General features: G+C 47.8%; 1 protein-coding gene across 1 annotated transcript in view; it reads right to left on the reverse strand.

The window, feature by feature from the left end:
• The window catches only part of IGDCC4 (immunoglobulin superfamily, DCC subclass, member 4), a 63,488-nt gene that overhangs the window by 25,825 nt on the left and 24,949 nt on the right, over nucleotides 1-12,714 (reverse strand). The window contains exon 5 of the mRNA XM_010287326.1: nucleotides 2,529-2,663. Coding sequence (XP_010285628.1) covers nucleotides 2,529-2,663 — 135 coding nt within the window. The remainder of the gene's footprint in view (nucleotides 1-2,528; nucleotides 2,664-12,714) is intronic.

Consider the following 12,714-nt stretch of genomic DNA (forward strand, 5'->3'; position numbering starts at 1 on the left):
TCCTCAGTGCTGGACCGAGTGTCAGTCAGCCCAAGCCAACATTGGCCCAAGTTTTAGTTTAGCCTCTAATGACCGAAAAAGTTCTGTTTTGGATCAAAATAGTCTCTGATGCCTAGGGTGTGCCTGCAATGAGACCCCCCTAGGAATAGCACGTTCAAGAGAAAGTTATGCTAAACACAGAGTTTGGAAAAGCTGCTGGATCTGCCTGCTGACCCCCATGCACGAACACATACACCTCCTCCCCTCACACATTAATGCAATGTCAGCGAAAGCATGGAATGACTAACAACTCAGGGGTTCTTCCCTCGTCTGGGTCCTAGATGTGAACTCAAATTTACTGAGCTTCCTGATTCATTCTTTGCCTCCAGCTCGGCTCCTGATCAGGTATCAGGAAGACACCTGGTTCTCCTTGGGGCTCTGGTGCTTGGGTAAGAGACATGGGCCATGAGCTACCCTCTCCCTATTCTCCTGGCTAGATGCTCAGCACTGCTGAGTAGGGAAGGAGGAAATGGTGGCTCTGCCCTCCCAGGCAGAAGCTGAGCCGTCCTTCTACAACTTCAAATAGCCCTAGGCTCCTCAGCACAACATGGACAAAGCAGCATGCTGGTGCTGGGCACTGCTTATTCTCAGCACTGCTCTGACGTGAGAAACACGGGAACCATGGCGTTGGTACCTCTGAGCGAGTGTCAGGGAGCAAAGCCAAGAGCTGGGGACAGAGCATGGGCAAGCACAGTCTGGCTGAGCAAAGGCTCAGATGGGAGGTCAGGAACCTATGGCCAGCTCTGGCACAAGTTAGGAGTTTGGGAGAGCCAGCCAATTTGTGCAGTCCCTGTGCAACACCAGACCTTGTCCCTCTCCACCTGCAGAAGCACGGGTGCCTCTCAGACAGCAAAAACTCAGCACTCGCCTGCCTTTGCCTCTCACAGATTCAGCTGAGGCTGTATCTCAAGACAGAAGCAAGCTCTCAACCTCCACTGTGAGCAGCTGCCCCTACTTAGCACCATCAGCAGGAAATGCAGCTGAGATCAGATCCTTGGCCCCCTCCATCCATTTTGGGGGTCTTTAGCCCCATGGTTCAGTGGCTGCACATTCAGAGGAGGAGAAAATCTGTGCACCCCCTTTGCACTGGAGCCATTTGAAAATCTGACTCCAGATGGTAGCAATTAGCTGACACCACCAAGGCTGGCAAGAGCCAAACTGGCAACCTGAATGTACAGTCCTCAGTGTTACCTACATGACTAATCATCCAGTAACACAGCCTGCTCCTTAATGAAGTCTTGGAAAGAAACATGCTTGTATAACACAGAACTGCTAGCACAGTTAATCCATCTTTTCTAATTTGAAGAGTCCACACCAGGAAGCAGAGAGGGACCAAGCAGACACTTTAAAATAAAGCGTGCAAAGAACTGTTTTAGGAACCTTTCCCTCTTCTCCTTCCTCTTCCCCCAAAATCCAAAAAGCTCTCATAATTAATTGATAATTAATGCTAATAATATCTACTCTACTATGGGCATCAGTAGCTCTCAGTAAAACAATGGATAAGTGATCTAGCATGGGAAAGCTGAGTATTTGTAATTGTGAAATGCACAGGATAAACCAGAAACATTTCTGCCAGAACATTCAATCCTTGCTGATTTTATTTCCAAAGTTGTGTCCTCTGATATATTTTTTTGCTCCTCTTTGTGCGGAAGAGGAAATATTTGTATCCACTAAAATTACTGCCTGTACTGACACGTCTGGGCTGATGACCAACCACAATAAATGGTTACAAGGGAGAGGAGTATTAAATCGTGACTCGGATTTATGAAAATGACAGAGCGCCTTTTCTGGGGGAGCTTTTACTCCTGAGCTGAGAACGTCTTCAGTCAGAGCCTCTGAAACACATCTGATGGATGTGACACTCGGTGAAGCGACACTAGCATTCTGCTCATGACTTAGGCTATCAGCCCTGGGTAACGTATGTTAGTCTAACTCAGTTGTACACCTCTGAGGAGACCTAAGCATCTTCTCAATCATTCCATTACCAATCTGACCACAGTACAATTCGTAAATAAAAACCTCCCAGCAATGCTCCCAGCCACTGCAATGATTAACAGATCTTCTCGTGTTTTATAATCCTGCAAGATAATACAAGTTATTTCTCCAATGCAGCAGCAGATTCCACAGAATCCCCACTAACCTGTGAGTCCCCAGGGTGGCATAGACCATGTGACCCCATCTCATGACCTTCACTACTCAAGCTCATACAATGAGGATGACTAATTTAGATCAAAAGGCATCCAGGCACTAGAACATCATATATTTCACATGTCAAACAGCTATAAAGTGAGCTGCATGCTTTGTAACCTTCTAGATTTAATTAGTAATTCCGGTTTAGCAAGGACACCCTACACTGTGACACCATCTGCGTCATCAGGCACTGATGTGCCCTTCCTGTCCCACAGAATTTTCCGTCTTTTAATATTAAAAATAAAGTGTCCACAGGTTCCTCTTGACAACAAAAGCTTATTTCTGTTCTTCACACTCACCCTGTCGTATCCAGGAGACGAAAGGGGTGGGATCAGCAGCTGCCATGCACTCCATCACCACACTCTCCCCGGCCACCACCGTGGTGTTCTCCGGAGCGGCGACGATGGTGACATCTCCTCCTGCTGCCTGGGCACCTAATGTCAAAGATAAAAAGGAAGATCTGTCCTTCCAAATTGCAAAGTCCCTAGAAAAACACAGAACATAGAGCCCAGACACCCTAGCTGTGCTTCCCAGGGTATCTCACGTGTGGTAACGGCTCATGCATACTCAGAAGAGAAAAGCAGGTCTTGCTTCTATGTGACTACAATATTTTTGCTGAAGAAATGAACAAAGGGGTGCCCTGCAGATTCACTCTAATCATGCTGGTCCTAGTAAAAATTTATATCAGGATTTTCACATGGAAAATAAGTCGAGTTCAAGCCAGCACCTGCATCAACTGCTGCTAAATGGATGTTTGCTAATGAGATGAAACGAGACACTGATATCCTGAAAGAGAGCAACAGCAACACAACGCAGCCTTTGCCAAGGCACTGTAACAACTCAGAAAGAATCCAGTAACTTGGTTATAGAAATTCTAACAGCCAGACGCTGTACTGAAAACTGCAACAAAGAGGTCAAGCCTCTGGGTCCAGGCCTTCACCTGATGGCACAAAGACTAAATCAGTCATTACACATCTGGAGGAGAGAATGCTATCTAGCTTATACGTGCACAGATGAACAGCCAACACGTAAATCAAGCAACGTTTACAGGAAGATCTATAGGCTGCATTACACAATGTCTTGAGAACGGCACGGGGATTTTTCGCTTGAAATGAACATTCTGCCTGTGTTTGCCCACTGCGGAGCAGAGATTAAGGGAAGGTTAAGGAAATGCCTTTGCAGCAACCAAATTTCTGTTGTCAGATGAAAACAACCAGAGCACTCACGAGCAGACCGGCTTCTTCATGACTCTCCACAGTAGCAACCCTGTTCTTCCAGCTCTCCCAAATATGTGAAGCTCTGAGGGACACTTTCATTGTTGTCCTCACGAAGGGAAAAATAACTGCAGGAGTCACACAGTACAAGTAATTCTTAGGCCTGCTCCAGGTGCTCCCATGATCTGACAGAGAAAGTTGGTGGCAGCAGGTCTCAAACAAATAAAAGCGGGACCCTGTTGCACAGTACAAACTCACCGTGTCAAGATGCTGCAGAGTTCAAAAACCAAGAGGTTCAGACGAGCTCATGAAGGATACATTTACCAAGACTGTTAAATACAAAGATCTCGCTGCAGTCCCCAGTCCAAGATGTTGCCACATCACTGACTGTCAGATGCTGAGGGAGTTGTCCAAGGAAAGCACCATGTCCTCCCTGCGCAGTTTTTTTTTTACATACTTTCCTCTAGCAACTGCTGTGGTCACTTCTGGAGATGGCACTGCAATGGCTGGACCTCTGGCCTGACCCACACTGGCCATTCATGTGGCAGCCAGGCAACACTCATTCATACTTGACTTTCTTGCGAATATAAACTAGAGAAGCTTTGGCCTCAGCACGCTGGCCTGCCCTCGTGGCAGGAGCCTACACATCACTGCACCGAACACACAGCGCTCAGCCCATCTCCAGGCTCGTTGCCATCTACTCTAACACGTTTGGCAAGAGTCTCCATTGCCAAAGAGAACTGGTTCGACACTCAAACCTTCCTGCAGCCCATACATGCGTGAAAGGGATTTCCATCTGCAGTATTACGTGTGCACAGTTTAAAAGGAGCTAGTAAAATCCCCAAGGCACTGAAGGAAAAGGGGAGAGAGCAGGAGCCAGTGCTTGTCCAGCAGATGGAAGCAGAGACCGAGGAGCGCCCGCAGTGCCCTACCTGGGGCAATGGTTGGGCCACACTAAACTGCAGCCCCAGCCCTGGGCAAACACCAGCAATAAGAGCTGCTATGGGGCACGAAGGAAAAGCCAAGCCAGCTACTGTCCTTCCAGAGGAACAAGTACGCTACACAGAGGGCCTGATGTGTACAGGCACGTACAACCTTCTCCTGTGCCTACAGCTCCGTGTGGGCTGGCCAGGGCTTTGTACATTCACATACATTCGCTGTTCACACTGTTCATGCCTACGGACACTTTCAGCCTCACAGCCATCACCTCCTGTCACAGCAGAGACAGAACAGGGACAAGAAGCAGCCACATCAGACTGCGGATTCAGAGGCCTCATTGACAAACAGATCAAAGTCCTGGCCGCTCTTAACTGCGGCGCCAAGGCTGAGCTTGAGAACTACTGAGACAGAAAATGGGCTTAATGCAAAAACAGGCACGAGAGCTTCCACAACAGGCATGTAAGCTGAAGGATCAGAGAAACACAAGGCTCTCTGGAACAGCAGCTTTCTTTTAACTCCAGCTCCAGTTCAACAAAGCACTAAAATCCACAAGTAATCATTAGTCCTGCAAAACAACTGAGCGCAGGGACTCCAGTGAGACCCGGCTGGAAGGGCGACGCTGCTCAGCACGTGGCTAATGCGAGGCCTCTGCCCTTTCTCTACCCCATACGGCAGAGAGGAATGAGGCAACATCAGAGAAAGAACAAGGAGACAGAGCTTTCCAGCCAGGCTTTGGAAGGAAACACATGAGAAAGCACCAGAAGCAAAGGAAGGGGCTTTTATAGCAGCCATTACAGGGAAGGCCACAGTGCTGGGAAGACACTAGAGAACCCAACAAATTGTGATGAGGTTGTTTTTAAGAGTGAGCTCGGGAAAGAGGTGCAAAGGAGCCAGGTGAGGAGTTGTTCTCTGCTGAAGGGCTGGCAGCACGGCTGAACGTGGTTGTACATCTCCACAGACCACAGGCTCAGGCCCAGTTCACCCTGCGCAGGGCTCAGCAAAGCGTCATCTGCCCACCCTGGAGACCCACTACCCATTGCGGGGCCACAGCAGCTTTTGATGAAAATCAACAGGGGAGCAGCCTATACCCCAGGTCCTGGGAGCAGGAGTACACAGGGACAGACTTCCAGCCCACTACGGGCGTGAGCTTCTCCACCCAACACCACCAGCTGCTGGCGTACCTGCTGGGCAGGACATGGCTGAAACACGTCTGTGTGCATAAAAGCTGTCCTTTTCTGCAGTGCTGGGGCAGGGGGGGGAATAAGATCTAGAGTAAAAAAATAACACCAGCCAGATGGCAATATATTCCCTGCCAGATTTCCAAGTAGCCTTCTCTACCAAGCTTAGGGCAGAAGAAGAGAGAAAGCTCCTCAAACCTGACTTAGAGTCATCTGTTGCGTTCAGGTGCACGGCCCCAGGTGCTGGCTGGCAAAAGCACCTTACAGGTTATAGAAACTTCATGTGAAGGCACTTGTCCCGTATCACTCGGTCCCTCGATAGCTGCCTTGTAGTGCTGTCAGTCACTTGGAGAGGGATTTTATGAGCTGCACAAACTGCAATCTCCTGGTTTAGCAGAGCCGCCATGAAGCGCTGCTGTGAAGGCACCGCCTGTAGCTTCACCTTTCCTCGGGGCCTTGTGGTTCTCCTGGCTGGGCAAGGACCAACGAAACTCTTCATCACCCTCATCCTAAACAGTCCCACAGCAGCACCACGTGCTGCCCTTCCACGGGTGCTGCCCATCCTGCACCCTGGGCGCTCTGGAAGGGAACGAGCAAGGAGCTCGCTGATGGCCAGGTAACCAGTGTCAGCAGAAACCAGGCCTGGCGACTAGCTACTTATCAGCTCCATACTTACTCTGCAGAAGGTACAAAGAGAGCTGATATTGGGGCTTCCTGACAGTCAAATCCAAGGGCACAAATCACTCAAGGTCTCTGAAAACCAAGAGCAGCAACAGTCACAGGGATCCATAGCTCAAACAGCTACAGATTTCTGCTTCCTTCTCTCTCAGCAAAAACTCTGGTTTCAGCCTTGAAAAACTATTGGGAAAACATTAGCCCAGACCCCACAGCTGTTTGTCACTGATTATTATTGAAATATTACAAAAACAAACAGTTCTGCTTGCTTTCCCAGTACATTCCTGGGTGCGTGCATGGATGAATGCCCCATACACCTCTTGCACACACAAACACATTTCTCTCCAGCTTTGTGTTTCACTGTGGGTCTGTCAGGGCAAGTCTACAAGCCAAGCTCCTCTTTAAACTGAGCCCCCTTTAGAGTACGTTTTTCACCTGCTACCTCAATAGGCTGCTTGGATAGGACAGATCACAGGTTAACTGCTACGCAACAGCGAACGTTTTGTTTGGTTTGGAGGGTTCCCAAGAACAGTACTGAGCTAACCAGGAAAAACCTCCACACAGCGGATTCCAACAAACATCAAAGCGTAAAACCAACGTGAGATTTTTGCCTCCACTGCCATTAAGATAATTTCAGGTCAAGAGGGAATATTGTTAGAACCAAAGGAAAAAAAAGAGCTGCAGTTTCCAAGGCATCTTTCACTGCCTGAACAAAACAGGTCACTGACTGCACCTGTGCCATGCTGTCCGCTCTGTGGCACTAAAAGCTTTTGCAGTGCTGCTATTTAAAACTTCATTTTTGAGATGTCTCTCCTACCACCCCAGCTTTGTTTTGTCTCGCCGAGTAGCAAAGCTACTCTAGGCAAAAGCTTTGTACAGCTGAAGGCACAACCTGTGAATTCGTATCAAAACTCACGGTCACTGATGGCCTTTGTGGACTTCTTGCCTTTCTGAATCAGATGGATCCATTTTACTTTCTTTTCCTGATAAAACGCCTGTAGGGTGCCCAACGCGGCTCTGGGATAACTCGGAGTAGCGTACTAGGACTGAGAAATCCTCTGGGCACTGAAAGAGTTAGAGATGAAGGCTCTTTTCCTGCACAGTTCATCAACCTGCGCACATGCTTGCCCTTGCACAGGGAGACGGCAAAGATGCCAATACACAGCAAGAGACAAGACTTACTGATAATCTGCAGAAATATTTCAAAATATTCCCTCGGGTTTTATTGTTTATAAACGACTCACTACAGCAGACTTCTCAGTTTATGTGTTTTTCCACTTTCTTATCATGAGACACAGAAGTCAGGCCAAATTCAGGTGCTCCACTTTTTTGTACCATTGCTCTCATGGGCATCTCTCAGCATCTGGAGCTGGGTTCCAGGAATCGGTGGTGGGCAAGCACAGAAGAAATACAACAAATGGCATAGGATCAAGTGTAGTATAAAACCAAAAGGAGGCGGGGAGGGGAGCACAGGGAACCTTGAGACAGCAAGTGAGCATGCCAGACAGATCTCAGCACACAGGCTGCCTAACCTCTAAAAATCCAATCTGCATCATTTCAAAGCAAAGGAGAACTGTGAGCAGGGATGTGAAGGGAGGCACCATGGGGAGCTGCCTGGGACAAAGCTCAAAATGTTTATTTGAAGTTATAGCTTGAGTTATAACATACACAAATGATTTCAAACTCCAAGAGTTTACAACTTGAGTCTGCCTCTAATGCATCCATAATTCATCAGCTATCCTCTCCTGCCTCCCTGCTCTTGTTAGTGCAGAGTATCAGCAAAGCATTCAGGCAGTGCAACAGGAGGAAAATGTTTTTTGTTCAGCCAATTTGTGATGGTCGTTTGCAGTGACAAGAGGATGACTTCTTGGACGGGAACTAACACCTCTCTCCCGACTCCATAAACACCCTCCCTCAGCGAAAGTGCTGGAAGGTTAAACATGACTTGCATGGTGACACATTCAGCTCTCAGCTGTCAGCAGTTCAAGATTTGGAGATATCCAACAATCAAGCAACAATCTTCTGTTCTGCGAACTTTCTCACCCTCTCTGGAGGAGGAGCATGAAACCTTATTCATCCCTGTGAGCCTCCTCCGGGAATAGATTCTAGCACCGAGCAGCTGTTCATTAGAGAAAGTCAATGCTGTCACTGCTGTTATTCTGCAGACAATAAAGGAGCAAATTACCCATTGCAAAAACACACACCTTCAAAAATGCAGGCACTGTGTTTGCAGAGCATGTCCTACTCCCACTCCTTAGCTCTCTCCCTTTCCTTAGACAACTCAAGAGACCTCCTGGACTATTCAGGGAGAAGAAAGCTGACAGCAACCACAGAGGAGAAAAAACACCCTCCACCTGCCTTCCTCCTCCCTTTACACTTTCCTGGCAATTTATTCACAATTTATTTCTACTTCTGGGCTAGACCTAACTAGGTCTTAACTCGCGTGTAAAGTCTCTAGGGAGGACACTTGCCTAACTGTATCCTAACACTTCGGCACATCTGCTTTGGGGGCAATATAAACAATGTCAGATCTCAAACCTGAGCATGCTTAGCAGCAAGCACTACTTCTTCTGTAACTGTTCTCATCTGAACACAGCAATGCACAGCTTTGCAAACAGGAAAGCAAAGCGGTCAAGAGAGGACCAGCACCAACGATTTTTCAGAAGTGGCTAGATATGTTGAGCACTGCCCTTCCAACACCCTACAGTTCAGGCCTCCCTGAAGTATCACAAGACAAACACTGGCTCCTCTTCTCCCCAAACACAGCTCTAGCAACCACGCATCCTTTCTGGAAATTACCATTTGCTTTTCTAGGTTTTTCTTCCACTTTTACTATAGCAGTCCCTGTCACAGTTTGGATCCAAGTTCTGTTTTCCTCTGTTACTGAAGCTGGGGAGGGATGACTTTTGGTTACAAGATCATGGGCTCAGTTCACTAAACATTTGGTACTGTTTTGATGGTTCTCAGCATTGAAAACTCCTGCTCTGCAGAGGATCAGGCTTTGGTTCACAAGACTTCCAGGAGATTTTACACGTATGCCTCAGCAGAAACTCCAGCACTGACAATGCTTGGGAAGTGGAACTGCAAAAGTTGTGCCAGTGCAATCTGGCAGCACCAGTGCCCACAGTCGGCGTCACTAGAAATGCCCCTTTCTTTCCCTTTTCAGGCAGCTGCAGCATGCCTGGGTCAGGGCACAAGTCAACTTGGAAGGGAGGCTGAAAAGGAACCCAGCTTTTATTGCACAAGTGACACTGTATTGGCATAACTGTTTTTTTCTGCCCGATAATATAAATGAGCTCAGTAAATCAGGTTTGTATTGCCTTTTTACCTCACATCCTCAAAACATTTTGTAAGCAGTTACGCATTTGTCGATGCAAAGATTTAATTGAAAAGCTGAACAGGGAAGAATTTATCTCAACATTTTGGAACGGGGACGGAGTTCCTCTTCCTACTTATTAAGTTAGTGCTGCAGCAGAGCAGCTACACATCATTTGTCATCTTTAAAGCAGCATACAAAGAAACATGCATAAGTGATTAAAACACAGAAGTTCAATCACTTTCTTAGTGCAATTAAGAGACCTCCACATACAGCACTTGTGTCTCAAACTACCATCACAAAATCCCCATCAAAGTCAGAAAACAGATCCTGAAATACACGGTGTAACCTACACTTCTAATAGCAGGCACAAAACCTGCTCCTTACATGTTTGCATATATGTACATGCAAAATGGAGAGTTTAGTAAATGAAATAAACTCCTATGAGTTAAAAAAAAGGACAGATTAATGAGTTTGGATGAGTGTTCATTTACTACCTGGACACGCTCCTCTGACCATCACCTGCCACAGGTTCTGGGTTCTCTCCTCAGAGCATGGCACATGTCGAGTGTGGCAGGAGGAGCTGCTGTAGGAACTGCTTTTCACTTGGCTTGAGAGAACAGCGTGTTAAACACTTTCCCCAGCTCTATGTTGTGTGTCTGGAAGCCTGGGGAGCACAGGGATCCCAATCCAGACAGGCAGAGGGGCCATCAGGTAGTCTTCTTTCATTCCCCTCAACTTCTTTATACAGCTAACAGATTTCAGCTCAGAAATTAAATCCTTTCATGTACTCGCTGAGCCATAAGTTGACATCCTGAACTACATGTAACCAGAAGCCTAGAAAGAGGCTGAGCAGTGGCAGGTTTCCAGGAATTGCCTTGGATTTTTAGGGGGCTCTTCCCCTACCCCCAAAACCCTTGATCCTTCAGGATATGGAGTTTTACATGTCCAGAGTACGTTTAGCTCTGCTGCAAAGCAGTCAGTGTACTCTGCCCACCACTCCACCTCCTGTAAAGCTGTCAACACTGGCTCTCTGTTTGCGTACATGCGTTTGGAAACGCTCTTCATCACGCCAAAAGGAACAAGAGCCAGACTGCACAATGAATTCCTGCTCGCTTCCCCAGCAAGCGCTTGGAAGCGCCTACTTTCGCACCGCTCCGAGCGGGAGCTAGGCAAAATAAACACGAGGTGCCGTGCCGACGGCCGTGCGGCCCTGAATCCCCACTGCACAGTGTGAGCTGCTGCTGCTTACAAGAATTAGCGCTCTTCTGCTTTTTTCCTGGAGGCCCAAATTAGCCAAAAGGCTGGAGACCTCAGGCCATGCATCTGAACCCTCAGCAGCCTGCAGATACATCAGAGTTTCTCGGAGGCAGACGCAGCAGACCATGAGCTGGAATGTGGCAGAGGCAATAGGAAACCCAAGCCTAGGGCACAGCAGACATCGAGACCTACCAGAGGACTGTGTTGGAGCAGCATTGATAACATCATCATTTTAGATAACTACTAAGAATTAATAAGCCTTTAACCATTCTTGGCACATTTTCACAGACCTTAGTGCAAACAAACTCCTTAAAAGAAAGTCACTCAGTGTACAGTAGGAGTTAAGCCTCTAGATCAGATAAGAGGCTGACAAAAAGAAGCGAAGAAAGGAGCAGATGTACCTCAGCGTCTCTGAACCAGTCTGGAGAACAGCAGAGCAGTCTCCCTGCCCTAACTCTAAGACCCAGACAGCTTATGTTGTTCAAGCCGAGTCCTTAAAGCAGTGCAAGCCCCAGCCACTCCCCAGCAGCTGCCAGGAACACAGACGAGAAGGATGAGGGGTGCAGGAAGATGCTTTGCACAGTTATCGCCACAATAGGAACGCCCACACTACACCAGGCATGTCTCACAGCTGACAACACTGATGCTACTGCAACACGCTGTTCTCAGCAGCAGAAGGGCAGAGCCAGACCCCATCCTTCATGCAACCTGTGCTGCTCCAGTCCAGTCCTTCAAACTTCCTGGCTACTGTGGGCACCGATCCTCCACACAGCTCCAGCGCAGTGCCTCAACCCCCACCAGCTAGGACGATATCCCAGTTTCCCAGCAGCACCAGGCTCTGCTCCAGTGGTTCAAGAGAAAGTGTGTCCTCTGGTCTCTGCCACTAACTCACTGTGCTGCTGTGGGCACATCTCTCTGCATCTCCATTGACTCCATCTGCTCAGAGTTCGTAACACAGCTAGTTCATAGAAGTGAAGGTGCAAAAGTAATAGCCAGAAAGCATCAGAAGACCATTAACAAAAGCCACAGTATCAGAGATTTAAATATAATATAGACACACACCACAAATCCATAAACACCAAATGACCCTGGCGACCTAAGCTTGCCAGCCTCTGGGATTCAGTAGAAACATTTCCCACACTTTAACCATCATTACACCAGCTCTCTCTGTCATTTTCCTAGGCCAGCACATCACCTTCCAGGATGATGCAGGAGAAATCTCCAAGAAAAAAGCTGTAAAGCAGATAAAGATACTCTGTTACCTCGTGCACAGAAATGAGAGAGACATGGTCAACAGAAGACCCTTCATGGCTCACAGGTCACAAGCCCTGCAACTCCTCCTTACTCAGTCACCTCACCTTGTCCCAGTGACTGGAGCCATTTCACTCCAGTAATTTCCTCCTTGCGCTCAGAGGCTGATGTTTCCCAGGGGCTGACACCTATTTCATCAGATCTATTTGCAATTCAGATTTATTTGCAACATCAGATCTATTTGCAATTCACGTACGTCTAGCGAGAGCAGAGAGGGAACAGGCAGGAGGCCCTAGGCTGTGCAGAAGGACACAACCTGCCTTCTTTGCACCAGGGCTTCTGCTCTGTCCCATTCTGTCTGCCAGCAGGTCATTCACATTACTGTCATGCACAGCTTTGAAAAGAGAAACATTATGGGAAGCCACCTTGTAGTTTGGTCTCCCTGATGCCAGGTACACAGAATGCTTCCTATAAGCTATGCTTTGAACACACAACACGCTGGGAGCCTACAGTAACACAGTCTGGCACCAAATTAAGACTGCCAACTTGGAAGGAAGAACTAAAAAGCAGATGGATGCATCTGCATTAACTCAGGACAATGTGAATCTGTTTTTCTAGGAAAAGTCTGGAAGGAAAGCTGGCTTTCCATAGG

Source organism: Phaethon lepturus, unplaced genomic scaffold (assembly GCF_000687285.1).
Source record: "Phaethon lepturus isolate BGI_N335 unplaced genomic scaffold, ASM68728v1 scaffold15465, whole genome shotgun sequence".
Lineage (NCBI taxonomy): Eukaryota > Metazoa > Chordata > Aves > Phaethontiformes > Phaethontidae > Phaethon > Phaethon lepturus.